General features: G+C 41.8%; 1 protein-coding gene across 3 annotated transcripts in view; it reads right to left on the reverse strand.

The window, feature by feature from the left end:
* Nucleotides 1–1,109: 1,109 nt before the first annotated feature.
* CUL2 (cullin 2) overlaps nucleotides 1,110–27,946 on the reverse strand; it is an 84,713-nt gene continuing 57,876 nt past the window's right edge. For 2 of the 3 annotated variants that reach the window (XM_074946213.1, XM_074946212.1), the window contains exons 17-21: nucleotides 19,096–19,162; nucleotides 17,233–17,435; nucleotides 14,028–14,129; nucleotides 9,810–9,926; nucleotides 1,115–1,687 (exon numbers count right to left, since the gene is read on the reverse strand). In XM_074946213.1, the coding sequence (XP_074802314.1) occupies nucleotides 1,556–1,687; nucleotides 9,810–9,926; nucleotides 14,028–14,129; nucleotides 17,233–17,435; nucleotides 19,096–19,162 (621 nt within the window). In that variant the 3' untranslated portion in view covers nucleotides 1,115–1,555. Of the gene's footprint in view, nucleotides 1,688–9,809; nucleotides 9,927–14,027; nucleotides 14,130–17,232; nucleotides 17,436–19,095; nucleotides 19,163–27,946 lie in introns of all 3 variants that reach the window. The other variant, XM_074946214.1, reaches the window with a different exon arrangement.

Genomic DNA, 27,946 nt, shown 5'->3' on the forward strand with positions numbered 1-27,946 from the left:
ATTGGACAGTAAGGAGCTGTCTAGTATACAGATAAATCACAAGAGGAAATAAAGTATAGACTTGCCTTAAGAAGCTTTAGTACCATCTTTGGAATGCATGTGTTTGAAAGTACAGTAACTGAGCTCCCACTCTACAGAACAGGGACCTACTGTATTCTATCACTCAGGTCAGTACTGCATATTATTCTGGGAAGTGAGCTTGGTGTTGTGAATCTAGATCATCCTAACAATGCTAATAAAAGCATGCACCATGTATATACAGAAATGTGTAGTGCCCATTACTGTTACTTATTCAGCAAGATCCAAATAAACAAAATGTTTTAGCACATTCTGAATGCATTCCGGTATTAAACACACAACAAACCAATCTAATGTACCTAACCAGGTAATTCACATAGTCGTCGTCTTGGAAATGAGAGGCTGAGCATCAGCCTGAGTGAACAGAGGAAGGCCACTTCTGCAGTAGGGAGCTAGCAAAGGAGAGGAAGCAGTGGGAGAAAGGAGTAAATAAAAGGTGCCTTAGGAGCTCGGGAGAAAGGACAGAAATCCTCTTCAGGAACTGGAGAGTAGCAGCAGCAGCAGGTGCCTTCTGTATGTAGGGCTTGGATCCACATATATAGTGTATAAAGCGAAATAACAAGCAAATTTTGAATTACTGGTCAATTATATTCCTTCTCAGGAGTGTGATGACTAAACTAACCAGTTGGAGATTTATGATAATCACTCTAACTTCATGAATTATGACACTAATTCTCTCAATTGCCTGGTTATTCTCCCGCTGTATACTGAGAAAAAGACAGAAAGACAGACGCATATATACACACACACACGGCCTTTAGACATTGACAAAATATATCAAAATTAGCCTGATCCCAGATAATCAAAACATGTACTTTAACATAAGTATACTCTTTTAAAATACTATTTTACTTACCATGTTCATTTTCAGCACCTTATAAACAAGTCCCCATGAAAGAGCTAAATCGGAGGGAATTCAAAAAATGAACATAATGGATACAGTTTTCAGAGCTTCTAGGGCCCCAGAATATCAACAGGCATGATTTCATAGCTACTTTTATAATCATTAACCTGGAAACACATTCCATTTCTTTATTTTTTTTATTTGACAAGCAGCAGTATCATGTTCATCTTTTTTATTTTACATTTTAATGTAGATACAATTATTAGGATATCTGTCATAATACAATATTTAGTTTAACTTTTTCTTTTAAGATACATTAAAAAACATCAACTGCAAACGTGAAGGAGGGGGAAAAAAAAAAGCATGGTACCCAACCAAATTTCCACATTTCAGCAATACTTCACTCATTCTTTTAGTAAAGTTTTAAGAAATGTCATAATGACATGAGCTTGAAATATCTATAGGCATTTTCATTGACGCTCATGACGTGGCACTGGTGATGTTGTAAACAGCAGAAAAACAGGGGCTGCCAAGTGACCAGTTATGGAGGCACAGGCCTGCTTCTTCCCACAGGAACACACCAAACAGTGACAGCAATGATCTCCTTACAACCACACCTGCTGGAGAGCAATATCATGCTACATAACTGTATTCATCTGCTGAGGCCTGGCTTCGCTCGATGTATTGTTTATCTATTAGAACTTCAATACACTTCTTAATCATGCTGATACTTGGGTTAAACCTAGCTCTCGACTGGCTAATTACCTGTGGAAAAAAAAATATTTAAATGTATCACTTATTCATTAACATCGCTTCAACGCAAATGCAATATAATTTTCTCTAAAGAAAAAAAGACCACAAAAATTATTACTACATACTATATTTCTGAGAGACAGAAAGCCTCCATCATGTACTAAGGTCAAAAAATACACATGGATTGTTTCTTTCCTGACTATATCTATTTCTTTTATTGATTAAGTTTACTTTTACCATCAATGGAAAATTGTAACTTGCAGTTGCACCCCTTGGTTAGCTTGTAACAGAACAGATAAAGGGAATCATTCAATTTAAAATTCATATAGTGTAAATTTCTTTACCAATATTAACAACTTCTTATATCAGTGGTTTTCAACCTGTGGTTCATGGACCCCAGGGGGTCCACAGACTATGTTTAAGATTTCAAAAGGGCTCTGCACCTCCATTTGAATTTTTTTAAGGGTCCACAAATGAAAAGGTTCAAAATCACTGTCTTAGATAATAAAAAAGAAAATCATTTTAAAAATACAATGTGCTTTTCGCTATTTATGTTGTTTACTTTTTGAATTTGTCAGCTTGGCAAATACACTAGAAATCAGTTAGGTCAGTTTCACTTCCGAGTTATAAGTGCTGCAGTGTTTCATTTGTGAACATTATACAGTAGTTAGTTATTTGTAAAAGAATAGTTTCAATTAGAATTTAAAACTAAAACAATTATTAGTTGTAGGTTTTATAACTGTTTTTATAAAAAATGTTGAGGCAAATCTGAAGTGATTGACAGTATTCCTTTAACTTGGGTTTATAATCGGACTACCAAATGAATTATGCTCAAGATTACAAGTAAAGCAATAAGTAAGGGTATGTCTGCACTATCCGCCGGATCAGTGGGCAGCGATCGATCCAGCAGGGGTTGATTTATCGCATCTAGTCTAGACGCGATAAATCGACCCCCTGAGCGCTCTCCCGTCGACTCCTGTACTCCACTGCCACAAGAGGCGCAGGCGGAGTCGATGGGGGATCGGCAGCAGTCGACTCACCACGGTGAAGACACCCTGGTAAGTCGATCTAAGTACGTCGACTTCAGCTACGTTATTCACATAGCTGAAGCTGCGTAACTTAGATCGACACCCCCCCCCCCCCCCGGGTAGACCAGGGCTAAAGAGGTTAAATCTAGCATTGGATCTCAGAGCTAAGCACGGTTTTCTCCTCATGCATCATCATAACTAAGGCTGGTCGTTTGTCGTGGCAAAAAAAAAAAAAAAAAAAAAAGGTAATTCTAGTTTTTTAAAAAGGAAGAATAGCAGCAAATAAGTTCATTTTCCTTTTGAAAAGCCATCACTAACAGTTTAAAGACCATATATGAAGAAAAAAAATACAAAAATATACCAAATGGATAAGCATTTTATGAAACACTCAGTAGCATGTTTGTTTGGACAAAACATGTCATCCATTCATCAATTACATGGTTTTAAAACCATTAAAAAAACCTCAGCTCACTCTCCCATACTCCACTATACAGGACAAATAAAGACAAATTAGAAAAAATGGAGCCTTTCAGTAGCAGGTTGGCTGGGGTTGATATAGCCCATATTTTGAATGAAAAAAATCCTAAAAGGCACTTTCTGTAACAGACATCATGGCCAGACAGTCTTAATTATCCTCAGTAATCATCGGATAACATTTCCCATAACTGTACTTCACTTCTTTCATTCCTGCAAAGCTAAGAGAGGAAAGTGATCAGGATCAGTGATCACTTACATGAGAGGAAAGTGATCAGGAACAGTCAGCATGGATTCACCAAGGGAAGGTCATGCCTGACTAATCTAATCGCCTTTTATGATGAGATTACTGGTTCTGTGGATGAAGGGAAAGCAGTGGATGTATTGTTTCTTGACTTTAGCAAAGCTTTTGACACGGTCTCCCACAGTATTCTTGTCAGCAAGTTAAGGAAGTATGGGCTGGATGAATGCACTATAAGGTGGGTAGAAAGCTGGCTAGATTGTCGGGCTCAACGGGTAGTGATAAATGGCTCCATGTCTAGTTGGCAGCCGGTGTCAAGTGGAGTGCCCCAGGGGTCAGTCCTGGGGCCGGTTTTGTTCAATATCTTCATAAATGATCTGGAGGATGGTGTGGATTGCACTCTCAGCAAATTTGCAGATGATACTAAACTGGGAGGAGTGGTAGATACACTGGAGGGGAGGGATAGGATACAGAAGGACCTAGACAAATTGGAGGATTGGGCCAAAAGAAATCTGATGAGGTTCAATAAGGATAAGTGCAGGGTCCTGCACTTAGGATGGAAGAATCCAATGCACCGCTACAGACTAGGGACCGAATGGCTAGGCAGCAGTTCTGCGGAAAAGGACCTAGAGGTGACAGTGGACGAGAAGCTGGATATGAGTCAACAGTGTGCCCTTGTTGCCAAGAAGGCCAATGGCATTTTGGGATGTATAAGTAGGGGCATAGCCAGCAGATCGAGGGATGTGATCGTTCCCCTCTATTCGACACTGGTGAGGCCTCATCTGGAGTACTGTGTCCAGTTTTGGGCCCCACACTACAAGAAGGATGTGGATAAATTGGAGAGAGTCCAGCGAAGGGCAACAAAAATGATTAGGGGTCTAGAGCACATGACTTATGAGGAGAGGCTGAGGGAGCTGGGATTGTTTAGTCTGCAGAAGAGAAGAATGAGGGGGGATTTGATAGCTGCTTTCAACTACCTGAAAGGGGGTTCCAAAGAGGATGGCTCTAGACTGTTCTCAATGGTAGCAGATGACAGAACGAGGAGTAATGGTCTCAAGTTGCAATGGGGGAGGTTTAGATTGGATATTAGGAAAAACTTTTTCACTAAGAGGGTGGTGAAACACTGGAATGCGTTACCTAGGGAGGTGGTAGAATCTCCTTCCTTAGAGGTTTTTAAGGTCAGGCTTGACAAAGCCCTGGCTGGGATGATTTAACTGGGAATTGGTCCTGCTTCGAGCAGGGGGTTGGACTAGATGACCTTCTGGGGTCCCTTCCAACCCTGATATTCTATGATTCTAAGAGGGAACAAGCTAGATTCTGTACCTCCTTATGCATCATAACCAAAATTGTCTGCTAAATTCTAATCCATTATACCCGTGCTGCTTCTGCCCCAGACTTTGAAGAAATTGAACAGATGCATTTAAATGCCTAATTTGGCCTGCAGAAACCATCTTTTTCCGGGACTAACTTCCCCCCACAGTGAGATATTTGAGCTGTGCCTCTCTTCTTACAACTACTCCAGGCAGTTCAGACTTGTTCATAAGATTCTGGAGCTTGGCCATGCCCTTTCCATTCACACATCAGAGATGTTGAAACACTGAATTAGTAGATAAATTAAAAAACCTATTCATCCCTGAGAACTAGATACACAATGATGGTGGAAGACATCATCATAGATCTCTCTCAACACTTGTAAGAGTACTGTCCATACTCTTGAGCAGCCCGAGAGAGCAGGTCTGTGAGAGGCTAGGTGAGTCTATTACTTTAGAGGAGTACACTTTTTTTTGCTGCTGAGTAGCCAAGCTGTATGACTACCACTGAAGTTCAGTGAGAGTCTAAGTGCTTAAGTCACTTCTGAAAATGGGATATATACTTCTAAGTCATTTAGGTGCTTTTGAAAATTTACGCCAGTAGGCGATTTGAGGTGATGAAAATGATTAGAAAGGAGAAAGCAACAATCTTCCTAGCAATGGAAGAAGGGGAAAAAGGAAATACAAGCAGACCTGGCTATCTGAGAGCAACAGTATCTTTTGCCAGGAATCTCTCATTTGCTTCCCAGGTGAAAACGATTTCATACTGCAACTGGATACAGCGGGGGACATCCTAGCTCAGGGGTGGGCAAACTTTTTGGCCTGAGGGCCACATCTGGGTATGGAAATTGTATGACAGGCCATGAATGCTCATTAAATTGGGGGCTGAGGTGCGGGATGAGGTGAGGGGTCTGGATGGGGATGCAGGTTCTGGGGTGGGGCCAGAAATGAGGAGTTCGGCCGGGGGGGGGTGGGGGGGAGAGGCTGGGCTCTGGCCTAGGGCAGGGGGTTGGGATGCCAGAGGTGACGAGGGCTCCGGCTAGAGATGTGGGCTCTGAGGTGGGACCAGGGATGAGGGGTTTGGGATGCAGGAGGGGGCTGGTAGTTGAGCACAGGGGTTTGGAGTATGGGAGGGGACTCTGGGCTGAGGCAGGGGGTTATGGTGTGGGAGGGGCTCTGGGCTGGGGGTGCAGGTTCCAGGGTGGGGCCAGAAATGAGGGGTTCAGGGTGCAGGAGGGGGCTCCGGGCTGGGGCTGAAGGGTTTGGAGGGGGATCAGGGCTGGGGCAAGAGGCTGGGGCATGGGGGGAGGTCAGGGGTGTAGGCTCTGGACAGCGCTTACCTCAGGCAGCTCCTGGAAGCAGCAGCATGTCCCCCCTCCAGCTCCTACACGGAGGTGCAGCCAGGCAGCTTTGCATGCTGCCCCATCCACAGGCGCCACCCCTGCAGCAGCAGCATGTCCTCCCTCCAGCTCCATGTGGAGGCGTGGCACTGGCCAGGCAACTCTGTGCACTGCCCCGTCCACAGGCGCCACCCCTGCAGCTGCCATTGGCAGCGGTTCCCCGCCAATGGGAGCTGCAGAGCTGGCACTTGGGGTGGGGACAGCGTGTGGAGCCCCCTGGATGCCCCTATGTGTAGGAGCTGGAGGGGGGACATGCCACTGCTTCTGGGAGTTGCAAGAAGCCACGGCAAATGCGGAGCGGGGCAAACCCCTGACCCTGCTCCCCAGTGGGAGCTCGAGGGCCGGATGGGGCCCGTATTTTGCCCACCACCGTCCTAGTTCAATGGACATCAGGTGGAGTTTGGTTCAGGGACCTCTGTTATTCACCGATAGCTAAGTTAGTTTGCTTGTATTCACGGTCCCTTTTTGGGTGGAATGCCTCTTTTGCCTAGACAAGGCTCTGCATCACTCCAGCTTTTGACTTGAACTTCCTGTATGCTCCACTGTTGATTTATTTATGTTGTCATGGTATCCCACTGAGGCATACTCCTTCCTCTGGTTATCCTAGAAATCCTACAGGCCCAACTGGCCACTAATCTTTGGAAAGTTGATGCTCTATGAAGACTTTTTCTGATCTTGCGTATTGTGGAGTCCTAGATAACTTCTTAGAGACTAGCATTCAAGGTCAGGAATCTGAGGGAGGATTTTACCACTGTAAGGGCTTCATGTTTTCTCCAACTGAGGGACCGGATCACTACCGATGGTGTTTTTACTCTTCTTCATGTCTTTTTTTGGGAATGATTCCAGGCTCACAATAGGAATCACTGAAACTCTGCCACATGCAGTATTGCATGTGGAGTAACCACTAAGCATGAAATCAGAACACCCAGGAATTGCAGATGAAGATAGATGGATGACAGTTGTGTGGAGATCAGTGTCTGGATCTTACTGTATTGAGAAATCTCTGTGGACATCATAGTGGAGTACTTTTTGGTTCAGGGACTTCTGGGTCATTTGATGTTCTGCAGCTTTCTCAACTCTCTACACAAATAATCCTTTAAGAAGGGATTTAAAAATTCCTTTTATCAGTAAAATGGGGATAACGATGGTTACCTCCTTTGCAAAGCACTTCAAGATCTACTGATGAAGAGCGCTAGGTATTAAATCATCACATATCTGTATGCCAAAAGCATGGAGAGGGTCCTCCTAATCTTTCTGCAAGGCATCCTGGATTATGCTCTAAAAACATTAGTACAAAATGAAGCCCTGAACTACTCAAACTGGCTACTAACAATACCTTCATAAGCACCTTGGGGTACACAGATTAAAGGGTAAGGTTTTGTATTGATAGTGATGATTTCTGTACGCAAAAGAAATTTCAGGTAACAGGTCTGGACTGGACTATGCAAGGAAGCATCTGTTAGGTCCACGATCATTAGAAAGTCTACTGGAAAGACTGTAGTGATGGCGGAAGCTAGAGTCTCCAGGCTAAGTTTTGTTTTCTTCACTGATTTGATTGTTCAGCCTCTTGAGAGGTATGATGGTCTGAATTGGTGAAGATGTTTTGGCATGGTGAGTCCCAGGTGAAAGAGAGGACTGACTGCCCTGTGCTGAGTTGTCTCCGGAGGAGTCTTGGCTGGTGTAGGGTTGGATGCAGAGTCCCCTACAGGTTTGGACTATTAGACCCTTCCTGTGGGACAGCAAGGGTGTATATACAGAGAAAAACTGGTAGAATGTTCTCTTTCTGTGTGTCCTAAGAGGGTCTCCTCATAGTTGGATCTCCTCTTGGCCTTTTACTTTCCCACCATTGTTCAGCAAGTTAAATAAAGAAAGTAGGGAGAAATAGAAAGGCGCTTAACGGGTGATCACATTCAGAGCTGAGAGCTATAGAAATTTTGATTCCCTAAGTGGGGTGGGGACGCTGGAGAAGTCTGTGCTTGCTGCTACGGGAAAAAAAGCTTTAAAAGCACGGGGATAGCTAAAGTGGGAGTACTGAGCCACTATTCTGTTTGAGCTGCCAGCCAAAAAATCTGGTGCCTGGTGGAAGGTGTGTGGCCACATATGAACTGCCATTAGTACCTTCCTGCCTACAGGAAGAGGTGCAAATGTCTCAGACAAAGAAGTGACAATTTTTGCTAGAAAAATGTAATGGGACTGAAGGTAATAAGAAATCTGAATGTACTGCCATTGACACGAAATAAAAACGTTGCAAGAACTGGGAAAGAAGCATTTCAACTTGGACAGTTAAGAAGCTAAAGTTTTAGAATATATATCATATGGGTGTGACTTGTTCTTTGTGTAAACAAATTAGCCTAGAAAGAAGGCTGCACCAACTTAGTGTTAATTCTTAGACTTCTATAACACTACACATAATTTGCTCTGCATCTTGGAAAAAAGTTTCAGAAGCACTTAAGTGACTTTGGATCCTAAGGCCTAGTTTCAAAAGTGACTTTAGCTCCTAAGTGCCTAAATCCCTTTAGAAATTGAGGCTTATGGTCATACGTCAGTAAGGCATTTTTGAAACGTTTACTCTAAGTTTATTTGGAAGGTATGGCTGACTACCTGATGAGTGGAGTGTCAACAAGGTATGTGACAACACTGCTGTGTGATTTTCACTGGTTGCCATTCAATTTCTGGGTGGAAACTGAAGTGTTGGTTTTGTCTATAAAGCTCTAAATGTTACAGGACTTGTCTTGATAGACTGCTTCCTTCCTTGTTCTGTATTGCCAGAGTGGAGATCTGCAGAGGCATCTGAGCAGGAGCACTCTTCGGTTAAATTTGGGAAGGAGCTGCCAACTAGTTTTTTTTCCTGTAAAACCTCCTTGACTTGGTAATTCATTCCTTCTCTTGATGTAAAATAGCCTAAATCTACCACCACCTGGGCATGCTGCAAGGCTCACCTGTCTTTTAGGCAAGGTGGGAGTGCAGAGGGAATGAGGTAGATACTGAGATGGAATGGGTTATTTACTTACTTACTATATTACTTGGTTATGACTGGATTTTGTTATAGGATGGAGGTAGCTTAACATATAGTATAATTATATGATTTTAAGTGATGGAAGATAACCTGAGCCAGGGTTTTCAAGAGTGGCTAGGACTGAGGGTTTCTCAATTTTGGAGAGTTCAAACTAAGATATGTTACAGAGCTGATTTTCAGAAGGTGGGTGTTCAGATCTCAAGCTGAATATACAAGATCACTAGTGACTTTTGATAGATGCACATTCTGCGGGGTTTTTGGGGGTGGGGGAGAATCAATGCAGTTTAGAGAATTTAAGACACTTTGTCTCTCCTAAAAATTGAAATGTAGTCTAAAATTTCAACATACTTTTAAAAACTGAGCTATAAAGCAAAATGAAATTCAGCCTTATCATAAGAGCTCTGGGCTTGTTGGGTACCACCATGAAAATTATACATTAACTCCTGTGACAGGGATAACTGCAAGACCAGATGACCACAACTAAACATTCCCACTTAAGTAAAACTCCTACATTCTGAACTAAAGCAACTCTAGAAAAATTCTTGCCAGTCATTAAAATATTAGTTCTGAGGGATACACTGCTTCAGTTTTGTGATTAAACACAGCACTCAGTCATCATACAGCTTTTCATTTAAATCATGATAATGGACAGCATTTCCTCTTACCTCCTGAATAAGAGCATTATGTCGCAGCACTTTACGTGCTTTCATGATACGGACTATAGCAGCTTGAAGGTACATTTTCCTGTCTTCATCTACAGCACTTCTGGTCTGCTCCATCTCCTGAAATATGGGAAAAATGGTGATGCAAACACGCTACGATCAATAAACATTTAGAAAACATCTACAATGCTTCTGACTTTGCTAAAGGAAAAAAAAAAGTCAAATTTTAACAATGAATTCTAGTTAAATCTCAATTTTAGAGCTTCTGGGCAGGATTCTCGTCTATGAGGTTACAAAGGTTAGTGCACATCCATTTTCCCTTGCAGAAGTGGCAAACCAGATAAGGAACTTGCACTGTTCAGGCTTCTGACCAGTATAAGACTGTGCAGTTCTGGGGTGCAAGACTGGGAGGAACTAGCTGGAGCCTCTGTATTGTTGGTTCATGAGTGGCTGGGAAAGCATTCATGTAACTCAGCTGGGTGTGTCCCTGTGGATGTCTATGTAAATACAGTACCTGCCAGAGGTTTGTGGCTTTACAGCATCACAAAATGAGATGGAGCTCAGGCTGCTAGAACAAAGGGCTCACCAGTCCCACAGTCCAGGTTGCACCTCGGGGACCCCGTCACACTGCTAATAACCCTAAGCAGCCAAAACCACAGCTAAGGATCAGTATCAGAGTGTTCTGTCCAAATCCCCTTTCCCTGATGTGTGTACATTGGGAACGAGAGCAGTGTTAGAGCCTCTGTAGCCCATAACTGCCACCAACAGATCCCTCTGGAGCTAGATATTTTAGCTTTAGGAACAGATTGCACAGGTATTGCAGCCTGATCTACATAAAGCATGATATAAAAACATAATTATAGCTCTGCATATTTGCAGTGTTCACTCACTTTTTAAACTGTAAAGCTCTCCTAAAATTCTACAAATCCCTTATATGTAAATCCTTTTGAATTAACATTCTCTAATGAGAAATTGTTTAAAACTGTCCCAATCTGTACTAATAGCCCATTATTCCCCCACATACAGAGACAGAAATGCTTACTGTTTCAGTCAGATTAGAATCTATAAATTATGATTCATGTGATCAGTGTTTTATATAACAAAGAGAGATGCTCCTGCCTGGAGAACCTTAATTAATTCAGGTAGACATTTCATGAAGTGGTGAAGATGTCTGAAGAGATCAGTGCAAAAAGACTCCATAAAAGAAGTGTGTTTTCAGGAGGAAGATGTTCTTGAAAGATGAAAGGAAAGTTGCTTGGTATCTGAGATGAGTGAATTCAAAGCACAAAAGGTGCCATGGAAGAAGGTGAAAATCTACGAATGGGATAAGAGTGCAAGGGTAGCTTCAGAAAGGCTTAAAGTGGAAGGATAAAGGAGGAGAAAAAGAGCACATATAAAGGAGCACGACAGCTGAAATGGATCTTGAAAGGGAGGCCTGGGGCCTGGACTTCATGAAAAAGGCAAGAGAGCTAGAGATGAATAAAGGTAAAGATCCTGGTAGAGGGAAAAGGAATAAGCTATGGTTTCAGGATGTTATGCTCAGTAAAGGAAACAAGGAATGACATGTAATCCTATTTCCATTTTTATACAGATGTGCCTGCAGCTGGCTAAGTTTTAACAACAACAACAACCTTGAGATGACAAAAAAATGAAGACTAGCAGTCTTACTAAAGAATGGTTCTATAAAAGATTTTTCATAGAAGCTCTGAAAGGTGGCAAGTGAAGCCCAAATATGAATCACATAGAAGCCTTGGGTGGAAAATTCTACCTCAAAAAGTTGCTACTGCATTAGCTGAGTATACTTTAAACAGAAAGGGAAACAATCAATTCAGGTTTTGATGGGATTCTTTTAATTCAACATCCACCTTTCAGGAGACAGATACTGGGCTAGATGAACCATTGGTCTGACCCACTATGGATGTTCTTATGTTATATTCACCTTGATAACAAGCATATAGACACACACACACACGTATCAAAAATATTGCAAAAATTTAAACAAAACTAGGCATCCAAAAAAGAGTTATTTCTGAAAAGTTTAGTGGTGGTGTTGATTTTGAACGGGCTTTTCTAAAGGCTCTATATACACAGTTGCATATACTCTGAAGCAAATGGCAACTGAACAGGGCCTGTAACAAGGTCTGTGGCTTCTCTGATACTGGCAGACTGGGATTTCTATAACAGTTTCATTTCAATTTAAAAATGTATTTTAATAAATAAGAATATGAATAATATAAAAATAAATACTGGCGCACACATAGTAATTGCATGTTGTTTCTGTATTATCTATTTCCAGTGTGTCTTAGATTTCTGTATTAACAATGCAACAACACTGCAGAAGTTAGCAAGGGAAAAAGATATGCTGGAAGCTGTTAGATCTTTGGACATTTTAGGAGGTGTGGAAATCAAACTGAATGTGTGGGATAAACACATTAGTTGCATATTTCTCCAAGAGTGATCAGCAGTCAAGTAGCAGACACCATAAAACACCAACATTTTTATCTTGAGAGCTGAAACATATTGAAATGAATAGAATAGTTCACACCTCTCAGAACTATTGTTCCATGCTGTTCACTCAAGACAACATCACACAGTATACTAATTCACACCTCGCTCACAATTTGAAGCTTAATCTTCAGAGCCATGAGGGTCAGAAGCAATTTTAAAAAATTAAAGTTTACATTCTGGAATACAATTCTGTGACTAGGAGCAGGGGAAGTAGATTCTGCATCCACAAAACCACTGAATACTTGGTACTTCAATTTAAGTTAGTGAAACCCATTCTTCACAGTTCTGTAGTTTTAAATAGTTTCAAGAATGGTTCTGAAACATAAAACATTCAGTCTGATGAAAATAGGCACTTTTGAAATCTTTGGAAGTCCATATTTATCTCCTTTTTCTAGCAGTAGTAAAGGTAAGGAAAGACATTCTGATACAGGTTTCTGAGTTCTGATGTTTTAAAAAGGGTCAAACTAAGTAATCCTTTCAGGGCTGTGATTAGGTTCTAAGATACTTTTGTTTAAAAAGCACTAACAAAAAATAGCTGCCTCAGAAGGACATGGAAGGCTAAGACATGGAAGGCTAAGATCAGAGCTAGAGTGTACCCTCATGCTCACAACTTCAAATTTGATTATATACAGAACTCAAAATAGAGATTCCACAATTTCTTGGGTTTGTTCTTTCGAACAAAGCCAGATATCCTACCATTTATTATAATATAATGTATTCCAAGTAGGGGATACTACCTTTAATGAAGACAAACAAGTTAAGGGTATTAAACAATAACAAATGTGTTACAGTATTACTCTGTATAACTATAGATTTCTTTCATTAATATAACAGATATAGATATTTTTAATGGATTTTGTTTAAACCCCTTTGTAGATACACTTGGATCTGTTTACACCAGACTTACATTAATTAAGGGCATGGCTACAGTTGCAGATGTAGAGTGCTTTGAGTTAAACCAGCCTTCGGAGAGCGCAGTAGGGAAAGCGCTGCAGTCTGTCCACACTGACAGCTTCAAGCACACTGGCGTGGCCACATTTGTGGTACTTGCAGCAGCATTGGGAGTGGTGCATTGGGAGTGGTGCAGCTATCCCAGCATGCAAGTGACTGCAACGTGCTTTTCAAATGGGGGCAAGAGGGGCATGGAGTGCGGCAGGGAGTGTTTTGTGTGTATGTGGGGGAAGAGAGTGGGTTTTTGGGGGGCTGAGAGCATGTCAGCATGCTGTCTTGTAAGTTCAGACAGCAGCAGACCCCCTCCCGCCACAGCATTCCACATTAATGGTTGCTTTGTGTCAGAGCAGATAAGCAGCCGGCTGTCAGAAACGGAGCTTTCAGAGGACATATCCGCATTCCTGCAGCGATTCCAAAGCAATGACAAGAGTGGCCACTTGACTTAAGGGGATTATGGGACATTTCCGGAGGCTGATCAGAGCGCAGTAATGCAACACCTCGTTCACACCGACGCCCAGGCATTTCAGCTAAGGCGCACCAAGCGTTAATCTTCTCGCCAAGGTGGAGTACCGGGAGCGCTCTAGCTGTGGAGTCAGAGCACTCTATGTGCCTTGCCAGTGTGGACGGGCAGTGAGCTAGGGCACCCCAGGGCCGCTTTAATGTGCTCTAACTTGCAAGTGTAGCCAAGTCCTTAGATGAAGTCAGTTTTAAATAACGCTTTTATTGAACTGTTGACTTTTATTGATGTTGAAAAATACTTGCCTGTGGTGTGTCTTTCTGCATTGATGTGGTAATTTTAAATTTTGTTCGTTTACTGCTGAAGTTCATATTTAATGAAAAAGTAGACTCTGCTTCTATATCTTCCTGCAATAAAAAAAAAAAACACATTTATGAATGTTAAAATACACAAATGTTGCCAAAAAGCACAAGCAGCATACACATTTTTTAAGGTGGCTAACAGTTTATGGGGAAAATTAACACATCTAAATAGGACTCTCATATGCATGGTCAGAAGTCGACTGCAACTTATTAAAGTTTTGGAATTCTGAAGATCCATTTGAATGGAGTTCAACTTTTCTCATGCTACAGCTTATTTGGGCTGTAAAATCAGCTTATTTTAGAACCAAAATGAACAGAAAGAACACTGCCATATATAAACAGTGTTAATCAGTTCAAACAATGAAAGCAATTTTTTTCTATTACTGAAACTAGTTGTTTTAGTATTTCTAAAATACAATTTGGAGAGACTTTTTTGAGAACACACAGTGCATTTAAGCCAAGAGAGGAGACTAGGATTTCCATTTATCTATAGAAGAGTTTTGGGGAGACTGCTGCATTTTCTACAGTCAGTCATTCTATACATTGCATGGTTTGCTTGAACAACAAAGAAATTAACACCTACAAAATTTTTATAGTTGTAGTGTACATGGTGATCCAACTATGGGTTCTCCCATCATTCTAATCGTTGCTCTTTCCAAAAAACGTGTCTGTTTTTATCCCCTCCATGCCCGATAGCCATGCTAGCTGTTCACTGTGCTCTGAAGACAATGACTCTCTAAACTGGCCAGCAGGATGACATGTAGCATGAGCACCTATCTTCTTTACCAGTTTCCAATCAAGTAACCTGTACAAGTACTACCAATTCTCCAACCACAGTAAAATGGCAAGTTACTGGGCTCCTTCATAGAGTGCTTTGGAATACTGCCTACACACTGGCTGGTTCACATGCCAGTATTTAGAACACAGGAAGTCAATATTTATCGAATGACATGCTTAGGTAGCAACTTTAATTTCACATTCTACAAGAAATCTAGCTTATTAAATTAATATTTTTTGCCACTGAGGCACAGTGTAGACAATACATTAAGGGTTAAGGATCAGCAGTTACAAGCAATATAGCATATCAAAAACTTAACAGTTTAAGCACAGTAATGCTAAGTATAAATCAGAACAAAAATACAATCTTGGCCAAACAGCCACTAGGAAGAAAATTATTCGAATGAACCAGTGAATCTATCACCAAGGGGGAAAAAAGTTAATTTCCCGTCTTTCTGAACTTGAACAGAAAGGAAGTATGGTATGTAACATATGTTGTGCTTTGCATTTTCTTTCCTAGCTGCTGTGTGGTTCAGATATTTGTAAACCACTTGCAAAATAGAAGTAAGTGCACTTCACTGTTTTAGCACCCTGGAGTTCACCGACTTATGTAATAATAAGTACACTGATAGCTGAGCTGTGCACATTCTCTCTCATTGTTGGGTGGCGTGAAAGGAAGACATAATTCGTATAGGTATTTTGGTACATGAACACTCTAGCTCAGGGGTGGCCAACCTGAGCTTGAGAATGAACCAGAATTTACCAATGTATATTGCCAAAGAGCCACAGTAATACATCAGCAGCTCTCCATTAGCTTCCCCCCGCTCCAGCCCACCAGCAGCCCTGCCAGTCAGCACCTCCTGCCTGCCGCAATCAGCTGTTTCGCATGTGCGGGGCGGGGGGCGGGAGAGAAGAGGGGGAAGCAGTGAGTGCATGGCAGGCTCGGGGGAAGGGGCAGGGACCTTGGGGGAAGGGGTGGGCAGGGCCCAGGGCAGAGCAGGGGGTTGAGCAGTGAGCACCCCTTGGCACATTGGAAAGTTAATGTCTGTAGCTCCAGCCCCAGAGTCAGCGCCAATGCAAGGAGCTGCATATTAACCTGCATGCGGCTCCGGAGCCAAAGCTCTAGCTAAAGGACAGATGCATACAAAAGTTAACATATCAAGAAGGAAAAATTACAAAGCTATTGTACTCCCCTTCCAGTCAGAAGTGATGTTAAAAAGAGATCTTTTTAGTTAGTGGGCATAAAGTATCAATTTGAGGTTCCAGAAACAGAAAATTATGAAAAGTATTATATATGAAAGTCAGAGATAGAAAAGACCCATTAGATCAGAGGTTCTCTACCTTTTTCTTTCTGAGGCTCCCCCCCAACATGCTATAAAAACTCCATGGCCCACCTGTGCCACAACAGCTAGTTTTCTGCATATAAAAGCCAGGACTGGCATTAGAGGGTAGCAAGCAGTGCAATTGCCTGGGGCTCCGTGCTGCAGGGGCCCCCAGAAAGCTAGGTTGCTCAGGCTTTGGCTCCAGTCCCAGGTGGAAGGGTTCAGAGCCCCATGCTTCAGTCCCATGCAATGGGACTTCAGCTTTCTGCCCTGGGCCCCAGCACGTCTAACCTTAGCCCTGCTTGGTGAACCTCCTGAAAGCTGCTCGCAGCTTCCCCTCCCCCAGGGGTCCTCGGACCTCAGGTTGAGAACCGCTGCATTAGATGATCTCGTCCAGCCCCATAAGGATAGAACACAATCCCCTGACAGAAGACATATCAGATAGTAAATAGAGCATTTCTCTCATATATGCTACCTATTTTTTGCAAGCCTTTTGGTACCTTCAACTAAAAATACTTCTTATTTCATGGGCCACTTTATTCTAAGACTTTAAGAGACAATACTGAACAAGTGGTTTGGTTCCAGCATCTGGTCAGTGCCTTTGCACTGCCTCCATCCCAGGCCATAACAACTCTTCTTTACTCCAAAATCAGCCTGGCTCTAATGGAGCTATGCTTAGAGTTTTCACTGATAGTTATTGCCTCTGAAGCCATAAAGGGAAGGTTTTGCACACAAAAGGGGCTCAGCAGAAAAGATAATACTGCCTCAGCTGTATTACCTTTTCAGCAGACCCTGCTGGCGTACAGCCAGTGTGAGGAATTTGGATAGCACATCTGTTCGTCTATCCTCCCCACTGGCTATTCCATCCAGAGGTGGGTGCTCATGCCTTTCCCACAGGGATCTGAGAACAAGCATAGGGGAAAATAACACGGACCTAAGTGAAGAGCAAACACTTTTTTTAAAACAAAAACAAACAAACAATCATGAGAAAACAGAAACAAACCATGACTGGAAATGTTACACATTCTCTTTGTGACATTACAACGTACCTTGTCTAAGTCATGGTTGATCATTTTGACATCAAGTAACGATTTGATGGTTTTTGTCAGTTCCTTCTCATTCATCTGTGTGCTATCCTGAAGCTCTTTATAACTGACAGTTTCACTGTTGTTGAAGGCAAGCAGTACTGCCATTTGGTATGTTGTGACCATGGCTACATAAGGTTTACACAAATAGTTCATTTTTACTTCACCTGTAGTAGTAATAATAATAATAATAACAATAGTAGTAGTTTCATAAACTGGTATAATAAGTTTGCAATTATGTTGTAAAGTCATATAAGACTTGAATATTAAAAGCTGCATGTGCAGTCCTGGACACACACTACTACAGATGTGCATACAGATCAGGGATTTGCACGGGTTTTAATCTAGCTGTGTGTGTAGTGTACACCCTGTTTGTGTAGTCATTTTTGTATGTGTGTATGCAAACAGATTAATGGACTTTTTAATCAAAAATTCAGTATGCTATAGGTATGCAACATGTTTGAGAGATGAAGTGAAGCCTGCTAATATTGCACTTGGACAGGGCAGAATTTCATTTATAGGAATGAAGAAAGTAAATCCCAAATAGTTTCAGAGCATTACAATGTTAAAATTGCAGTTAACACTGTCTTACAGTAAGGATGCTCAATGGAAAAAGAGAATTTTCTACAAAGGGAGTTTTCTGAATATTATAAGTTTCTTTACATTTCCCTTGAAAAAAATAAGCACCGGAGAGAACTTGTGGGGGTGGGGCGGGGTAGGGTAGAACTAGACTAATGGGGATCCTCAGTTGTCATGCCAGTGCATGCATTTGAATATGCAATGCACTGCTGTGTGCTACTCTGACTTTATCATTCACCTTTAAAAAATAGGCTATGGTGCTCAATTATTAAGGACCCGGTTTACTGAACTATTGGAAATATAATGCAAATGACTGATAGTAAATCATGGCTTAATTAATGCTACGAATCAAAGTAATATAATTTATATAATTTAGAATGAGCAGGGAAAAAAGTAAAATCATTAATTTTATGGCTCACAGAACTAAAGGATAAGTTAAGTTCCCTTTAAGTTGCGCGGCCACGCAGCAGGCTATCAAGGGCCATGCAGGAAGGGAGAGGCACCCCTCCCCTGGCCTGGCCCGGCCCTCCCCTGGAGCTGCTGTAGCTGGGGAGAGGAGCCCCTACCCTGGCCCAGCCCAGCCCAGCCAGAGCTGCCGTGGCTGGGGAGAGGCCCCTCTCACCCGGCCCCAAGCTGCTGCGGTGAAAGAGGGCTGGGGGGAGTCCTCACGCCCCGCTGCAACCCCGGGGCAGCCTGTAGCCCAGCCCCCTCATCTCCAGCTTCCTCCTAGTTGTGAATCACAGAGCGGAACCTCATGCAACAGGCCAGGGAAGCCAACTTTTTTTTTTTTTTTTAAATGGTAGTTGGCAATATAACTTAAACTAGTCTCACTTAAAACTTCTGTGTACTCGTGTTAAGCTAAAAGGCCACCCAAGCAGTCAAGCAGTACAGAACAATTAACTGGTTGAAGGTCAGTTCATTGGTTAATAACCCAGAAGTTCTGCCATGGCTTTTAAAGCCTACAATGTACATCAATGTTTTTTTTTTAAACCAATAATTGGATGTAATTAATTATATGCATAAAATGTAGATTATAAAAGATTAATTAAGAAATGCTGCTTCAGATAAGGGCAAAACCATGTTAATATACTATGAATGTAAAAAAAGACACATGGCTTTATAAAAAACTGTTTCAAATTGGAAAGGAGTTTACATATATGTAGAACAGAAAATTATTTATTGCCTGTTATGTGAAGCATGTGCTATTTTGTAAGTTTTCAACACATCAGAAATATGCATTTATTTTACCTGTACAGAGATAATGTAACCAAGTAAGCTTCCTCCCACTGAAGTGCTGACTGTAAAATAATTCAAACTGTAAAACAAAAGTCATCTTCAGTTATATCACTTATAACTATTTATAGCCTTAATAATTCACTGTCACATTACTACCATAGTTAGTAGAGAAGAAATACTAATTTAATGTTCAATATTTTGTACCTACACATTTAAAAATACTACACAGTATTTCTTCATATATTTACAAGGTGTAAGTTGAAAAATTTGAGCTTTTAGTTTTGACCAAAATGTCTTAGCCAAACATGTTTAAATCTACATATTATAATTTGAAACCTAAGACTTTAGAGACTGAATATGTCAGAGATGACATCAAGAAATCATCATATGAATTAACAATCAATGCTGTAGCTCAGTATTGTTCAAATACAAGTGTTGTCAATATTGATCCCAAAAGAATAAATTGATAAAATTTGTATAACAATTATTATAATATTGTACTATTATTATAGTATTAATAGTGCATTACTACTATTACGGTTGTTACATTGTCGCTTCTATCATCATATGCACAGTACAATTATATTTGTAACCTTTCCTTTGATGCAATCATAATCCTTCACACACTAATTTTGATTCACTGTTTCAATCAAATTAGAAAACCCACTTCATTTGTGTTTTGATATAATTTAGCTAGATCTAGCTGTTTTGATGGATGTTGCTATTAAAGCGAATCATATATAATTATTACATATTATGATATATACACGTTATCTAAGGTGCAGCAAAAATATGGAAACAATCTAGATTAACATCTCTCAGAATAACTTGCATCAATAAAGAAATGTAAAAGATAATTCAGGAAATGTACCATAACATCATGTACTAACCTGACTGCTTACTCATGATACACATGATGTAATAAACTACATTAATGTTTTAAATTTCTCAGGTATGAAAATTTGAACAAAACGGATTTTCAACACAAATTAAGAGGTCTGGAGAGTCAGATAATCAAGAAAGTTCCATACAATTAATTTATTTTAGATTAAATTTATTCTAATTTCAGAAATTTATTGTACACTACAAATACGTACCCATTTTTATGTTACTTATTTCCTCCATACATATTTATTTTAATAAATTAAAGGAAGTAGATGCTTAAAGAAGAGTTATTAGTAGAAAGACCTCAAAAAGCAGCTTTTATTTAATTCCCCAACCACAGGGGTGACAACTTCTCAGAGCATAGCCCACTGACAGCCAGAGATTACAAAAGAATAAAAAGCTCAGAAGAAAAACAATTATTTTCTCTTAATGATTTCTTTGAAGCCGTTTTGAGCTAGATCTATAGAGATTTTGTATCTTCCTGAAGTAAGCTCAATTAGTTGTAAGATTCTACTGACTAAATAAAGTGAAAAGCAGAATGCACCATATTTTGATTAACACAACTCTAAATAGCACAATAAAGTCAGAAATACAAGTAAAAGCTGTAGCTAACATTTAATTCTGTACATCTGCAAAGGAAAAAAAAAAAAAGAGGACGATATCTAGTAGCAACATGGCCATCAGATAATCCCCTCATTATTATTCACAACAGGGGTCCAGCGAGCCACAGAGATATACTACCCTTAAAAAGCAAAGAGTGTCCTTCAAAAGCATCAAAGGTGGATTGAATTCCCCTTTGCGGTGGCATTGGCCAGCCTGTGTGGATCATATATTAGTATTGTTTCACTTTGCAAACAGTTAAAAATTAAATTTCAACATCACAGTCACAATCCAAATAATAATTTTCAAAGCACAGGAACGCTACAATTTTCCATAAGAGGCATTAAAAAGGAAGAACAAGATATGAGCACAGTCTGTATTTCGGAATAATTCCCTAACATAACTGAAGCCTACATCCTCTTGAAGTAGGCACTTTTAAGAGTATTTCTATTAGTCATATTTAGTCCAAATGGCCCAACATTTTAAAGTTATTTAAAGAACCCTGTCAAAATGTTTTTAAACATGTTATAAAAAAGAATTGGTTCTAACTCTTTAAATGTGTTACTTTTTAGGTTGTTTTTTTCCTGGAAAGCAGGGAACACTTTGCAATCCAGTTTCCTGTCTCCTTCACTACTTACATTTTATATCATTACATCTGCTGCTAACATGTTTTTCTAGACATGTGCTTAGTGTTGATGAGCCAACGAAGGCACTATGTAAGCAGATTAGCTTTTATCAAACCCACAAAAGTAAGGGCCTAATTTCTTTCTAGTAGGCTAACAATTGAGCAGGATTAACCATCACCAAGCGCAGATCGTGCAACCACACCCACTCCATCCCAGTTTTCAGAGGTGACTCTGGAAGCAAGGTTAAAGTGCAAGCAAATTTCACTACTATTTTGATGTTTTTAGAGAGTAATATGACCTCAGATCTGCCACAACTGAGTTATCAAGATCTAATTGCCAAGATTATTAAAAATGAGTAGTAACTCCGGGTGCATCAATTTCTGGATGTCCTCCCTGAACTTTGAAGGTTTCTGATTTTCACGAAGTGCTGAACACCCACCACTTGAAAAGCAGTCTCCTTTTTAAGGCACATCAAACCAGACACCCCAAAACTGAAGCATCTAAAATCATTGGGCTCTTGAAAAACCTTAGACGACATTGTTCAACACAGTAATAATCTCGTTCATTTCTTCCTCCTTTACGTTTTTACATACATTTTAGTGCTTCTGTAAGGTGTCACATTCATAGCGCTGGAAACTGATTTTTGGTGCGACTATTTTAAGACATTTCAATATAGATTTATCATGCTCATATTACAAAGCCACACACAGAAAATATACACAATAAGAGGTCCAAGGGTACAAAGATGTTCACTTAGAAATGAACAAAATGAATGTCTCCTCTTTTCCTTTAAAAAAAAAGTCCTTAATAGTATCTTTCCAGTATTATTGGACAATTTTGTTCCTCACCTGTAAATTGGTCTTCATTTATATACACAATTTGCCAATCCTGGCATTGCTGGGAAGTCTTGAGCATGGCTCTTGTAACTGAGGTGGCTCTCTAGAAGATTCTTGGAATCCAGTTCCCAGTCTAAATAGGCAGTGGGTACTTCGTATTACCAGTAGATTCTTCTAAAGCTTAAGCATCCACATCTAACAGTAATTTCCTATCAACAACAAACAGTAACTTTAAGAAGGGAATAAAGGATTGGTGGATTGTTATATATGAGAAAACCAATTTACAGGTAAGGAACAAATTGTCCCATTCTCACACCATATGCAATCCACCAATCCTGGCACTGCTGGGGATTAGTAAATTGTAAGGAAGAGAAAGAGGGAGCGATCAAGGAAGGAAATGAAATATCTTGACTGATATGAAAAACTAAATTCACGGGGACTACACATTCCAGAGTGGTTCACAGGACCCCTTTGTAAGGAATGGACTGCATGAGAGAGGTTCCTTAACAGATATATCTTCAAATTCATTTTTCCTGTGAGCTAAAGGTAATTGTAACAAGAAAAGTTAGTTTGATGCTGTGGATAAAGTTAGCAGTCCCCAAAAAGCTCAAATAGAAGTTGCAACAAGGCTTGCAAAACCAGACTGAGTTTCCAACTGTGCATGGGACGGCATAAAGGTAGTCCAATCCTTTCGACTGCATGAAGAAATCTAGAAATACAGGGGTGAGACTGCAGTAGATTTTCCCTTACAGATCCTCCAAGCTCCTAGTGCTACCATCTAAACCTGAAATTTTGCTGGAACCTTTTCTCAAAAACAGATAAACATAAAGGCAGTCCCTTGACTGAGCCTTTGTTACAGCTGATGCCAGGCTTCAAATATGGATCATACCCATTGGTAAGTCTTAGTTCTAATATTTTATCTCCTGTCAGGATACTGCCCAGCAAAAGTCCAGAAGTCTCAGCCTCTCGTTTCCCAGCTGAAAGGGACAAGAAGCTCAGGTTCAGGAGTTTGGTTGGACCCTGTGGTCAGGATGTTCTTTGGCTATGGGAAGAACTTAAGCAGGTTCCAGGGACTTCTCCTTGAGACAGGCCAAAAAAAAGACAGTTTTTCCTTGGGTCAGTTTGGCCCAATCCGATTTCTCTTGGCAATGATGTTTAATAATGACAGAGGAGGAATGTATAGAAGACAGCGCTTGAACACTTTAAGGAGAAGATGTCTATTTTCCAGATTGCCTTCTCCCAGTGCCTGAAGCAGTACACATTAAAACTGCTGTTATAAGATGCAAATAAAGTATATTTTTGAGAAGTTCCAGAGCTCTAAGATCTTGAAGAAAACCTGCCTGCCTGTTCATCAATTAGTCCGGAGACACTCCCATACATAGTTGATCTTCTATCATCTTCCTTTAGGCCTACGTCAGAACCCCCATGAAGCACCTTTCTTCAGAAGCTGAATGCCTTTGTCTGATAGTGAAGGTAATGGCTGACTAGTTACAGCATTCCACAAGGACCATTCTGATTCTCAGCGAAAAACAAATTTCTTCAGGATAAACCTAGTAGCCCAGAATTCCAGTCAGCTGCTACTGTACGGAGCCTCCCTCTTGCACATCGTACACGAGGAAGCCCAGGTGACTAACCCAGCCCCTCTCAGCTTGCATTCATGAAGATCACGATCACGTCAGAAACAGGCTTCCCTTCGTGCAAGATCTTGGGAGCTCTTCCACCATCTGAGAAAATGAATTACTTGTGTTGGAATGGTGGTATGCAGGTATATGGTCTCTCCTTAGCAGTCTCATACCAAAACAAAGCCTGGAGAGAGGGAGAATTAAGGATGGGTTGACAGGATACCAGAATGTATAGAAGATACAGAATCTAACACATGGTTATGACCAGGCTGGACTGAACCGTTTAGTTTGTGGGACCTCTGACCTATGAGAACCACCTTGCTGAGGTGAATGTGAAGTTAAGTGCCTAGGAGGACCATGTCCCAGGAAAGTAAGAGCTCTTACAGTGCACCATAAACCCATGGTCTGGAAGAAGAGAGAGCACTTGTCCATAAGTATGCTGGAAGAAAGGAGATCTCATAAGCAGGTTGTTCAAACTATGGAAAACAAGGATTTCCCCCCACACACTGAAGCTGGCACCATTATCAACAGGATTTTTAGAGGACTTTTAGAGCTAAGAAAAGATCAAAGGATAGAACAATGTACTAATAATATAAGTCTCTCAATAGCAAAACAAATGAATGTGGAATCAGCCATATAGACTGGAATAAGGAGGTAAACTTTATTGTATCCTTTGAGAGGCTGAAATGAATCTAGTCAGAAGGAGACAAGTTCAATGATGTAGCCCTTTGACAATCACAAAGCATTGGTCCTGATTTTCATCTGGGCCAGTAAAAACCAAAAACAGTTACTGACCTTTTGTAACTGTTGTTCTTCGAGAGGTGTGTGCACACCCCGACACAGTTGCCAGAATTTTTTTTCCTTGGTGGTATCTGTTGGGTCAGCTCTAGCACCCCCTGGTGTGCTCTCATAGGGCTGGTATAACAGGCCCTGATGAGCCCGCGCCCTTCAGTTGCTTTTTACCAACCACTTCAAGACAGGAGATGCTGGGTGGGCCTTGGAATGAACATGTGCAACACATCTCGAAGAACAGTTACAAAAGGTCAGTAACCATTTTTTCCTCCCCAAGTGTTTTCACATGTCAATTCCAGTGTAGATGACTCACAGGTAGGTGCACTGGAGGTGGGCTTGGAGCTTAAGGACAAGCAGACTGCAACACTGTGTGACCAAAGTAGGCCTCATCTCTGGCTTCTTGAGTGATGGCATACAGTGCTGAGAACGTGTGCACCGAGGACCAGGTCCCAGGCCTGCAGATATGGTGAACAGAAACTTGATCCAGGAAAGTCGCTGAAGAGGCCTGAGATCTTGTGGAATGAGCGATCAGGTTTGGCAGAGGGAGAGCCCCCGCAAGGTCATAACATGCCTGGATACATGATGTGATCTGAGACAAAATCCTCTGAGCAGAGAGGGAAGCCCTTTCATTCTCTCTGCTACAGCTATGGAGAGCTGCGGTTATCTGCGGAACGATTTGGTCCTCTGAATATAAAATGCCAGAGCTCGTCTGACATCCAAGGAATGAAGACGTTTCTCCCTATCTGCATGCAGCTTAGGATAGAATACTGGTAGGAAAATTGGTTGGTTGCAGTGGAATTGAGAAAACACTTTTGGGAGGAACTTTTGGTGCAGGTGTAGCTTCACTTTATATTTGAAGAAAACTGTATATAGGGGTCCGAGGTGAGGGCTCGGATCTCAAACTCTCCTGACTGATGTAATGGCCACCAAAAAGGCCACCTTCCAAGCGAGGTGCAACAGTGAGCGTGTTGCTAGTGGCTCAAAGAACAGGATCGTCAGTTTTGATGAGACAAGGTCTATGTCCCGGGGGGGAAGATATCAGCTCCTTTATCTGAGGGAACACTGTCTCCATCCTTTTGAGAAAACAAATTATCATCTTGTGAGAGAAAACTGACCTGTCGTCAACCTTCAGATGAAAGGCTGAATTAGCTGCCATGTGGACCTTGATTGAAGAAAAAGCTAGGGCTTGCTGCTGCAAAAGTAGGAGATATTCCAGAACAAGCTGCAATGAGGACTGCATAGGTAGAACACCAGGCTTTGAAGACCAGATGGAGAATCATTTCCACTTCGCCAGGTATGTCGCCCTAGTGGAAGGTTTTCTACTGCCCAGTAGGACTTTACGAACCTGCTCTGAGCAAGCCTGCTCTTCAGGGTTCAGCCATGAAGGTTCCAGGCCATCAATAAAGAGAGCTGAGGTTCAGGTGGAGCAGCTGGCCATGGTCCTGTGTGATTAATCCAGCAGTGGAAGCTGGATTAGGACCTTCACTGAAAGGTTTAGGAGGGTGATGAACCTTAGTGCTGTCTGGGCCATAAAGATGATTCATGTTTGGTCTTGCTTGATCTTCGACAGAACCTTGTTAATTAACTGGGGAAGGGAAGGGGAAGAAGAGTGAAAAGATAAAACAGGCAAGTCATCCATGCTAACAGGAAGACATCCATAATAGACCCAGGGCTAGGTTCCCTCAAGGAGCAGAACTGCTAGCATTTCCTGTTGTCATGGGTTGCAAACAAGTGTATATGGGAACTACCCCACTTTTGGAAGATGTCCATTGTGATATCCAGGAGAAGGGACCACTCATGGTGAGGAGAGAAGGACCAGCTGAGGCAATCTGAGAGCTGGTTCTGTGCACCTGATAGGTGAGATGATCGGATGTGCCAGAAGGCAGCTTATCAAAGTTGAGAAGGGGTCCTCCTGGAGCAGGGCCTTTGCCTGCAAATAGTCAAGAACTGCCCCGATGAACTCTATTAGTTCGATGGGGATAAAAATAGTCTTCTGGTCTTTTATTAATAGCCCCAAAGTCGGGAAGGTCGAATGTACGAGATCTATGTCGGGCTCCCCCTGAATTCTGGCCCTTGATTAGTCAATCACTGAGATACGGGAAAATGTGAACTCCCCTTTTTCTGAGAAAAGCCACTACTACTGCCATACACTTGGTGAAGACCCACGGGGAGCTGATAGGCCAGATGGCAGAATCATGAATTGGTAATGGGTCTGGTTTACAACAAATCTTAGAAACCTCGTGTGTCCTTGGAAAATTGATATGTGCAAGTGTGTGTCTTTTAAGTTGAGGGTGGTATAACAGTCCCCTGGATTCAGTGAAGGGATGAAGAAGGCCAAGGAGACCATGCAGAACTTCAACTTCTTAAGACAGTAGTTGAGCTATCACAGATCTAGGATCGGTCTGAGTCCCCCCCCCCCCCGCACGCACCCCGGCTTTCGGGATCAGGAAGTAGCGGGAATAGACCCCCTTTCCTCTTAGCTGATGCAGAGCCTCTTCCATGGCCCCCATCCGAAGAAGGGACTGGACTTCTTGCTTCAATAGTTGCGCATGAGAAGGGTCCCTGGAGAGGGGCAGGGAGGGTGGGTGGGAAGGTGGGGTTGACAAAAATTGGAGGATATACCCAAATTCTTCTGTGTTTAGGACCCAGAGGTCCAAGGTAATGTGGTTCCAAGCGCTGAGGAAATGGAACAGACAGTTGGGAAAAATACAGGTAACTGGATCCTGAAATGAAGGGTGCTTCGAAGGGACAGATTGCAACAGCATGAATGCCTTGTTCTTTCTCCTCCTCTGGAGGTGTCTGGGCAGTTGAGAGTAGAAACGCCCAGACTGCTGGGGCCTATAATGCCTTCTAGATGCTGCAGGTGAATATACAGGCCCAGAGACTTCACAGTTGCCTTATAGTCTTTAGGGCAATATAGCATCTACAGCTTAGCATCTGTTTGCTTCAAATGGAAGGTCCTGGAGCGTCTGCTGCATTTCCTAAGGAAACCGAGAGGATTGTAACCACGAGCTCCTGCACATGGTGACAGCCGGTGGCCATTGATCTGGCCGTGGAATCAACGGTGTCCAAGGCTGCCTGCAGGGAGGCCTGGGCCAGTGTCTTCTCTTCTTCTACAAGGGAAGAGAACTCCTGCCTGGCACCCTGGGGAACCTTAAATTTTTGCATTGCTTCCCACAAGGTAAAATTATAGCAACCTAGCAAGGCTTGCTAGTTTGCTATGCAGAGCTGCACTCTCCCTGTGGAGCAGGCTTTACTGCCAAACAAGTCCAGCTTTTGGGGACCCTTCGCCTTAGGTCTGTGCCCCGCTTGACCTTGATGGTCCCTATCATTAGCGGCTACCACCACTAAGGACCCAGGAGAAGGGGGAGAGAATAGGAATTTGCAGCCATTAGCAGGTACAAAATATTTTTCCTCCACCCATTTAGCTGTAGACGGGAGAGAAGCGGGGATCTGCCAGAGAGCCTTAACGGGCTTCATGATCGCCTCATTGAGGGGAAGA

Source organism: Natator depressus, chromosome 2, assembly GCF_965152275.1.
Source record: "Natator depressus isolate rNatDep1 chromosome 2, rNatDep2.hap1, whole genome shotgun sequence".
In the NCBI taxonomy this organism is placed as follows: Eukaryota; Metazoa; Chordata; order Testudines; family Cheloniidae; genus Natator; species Natator depressus.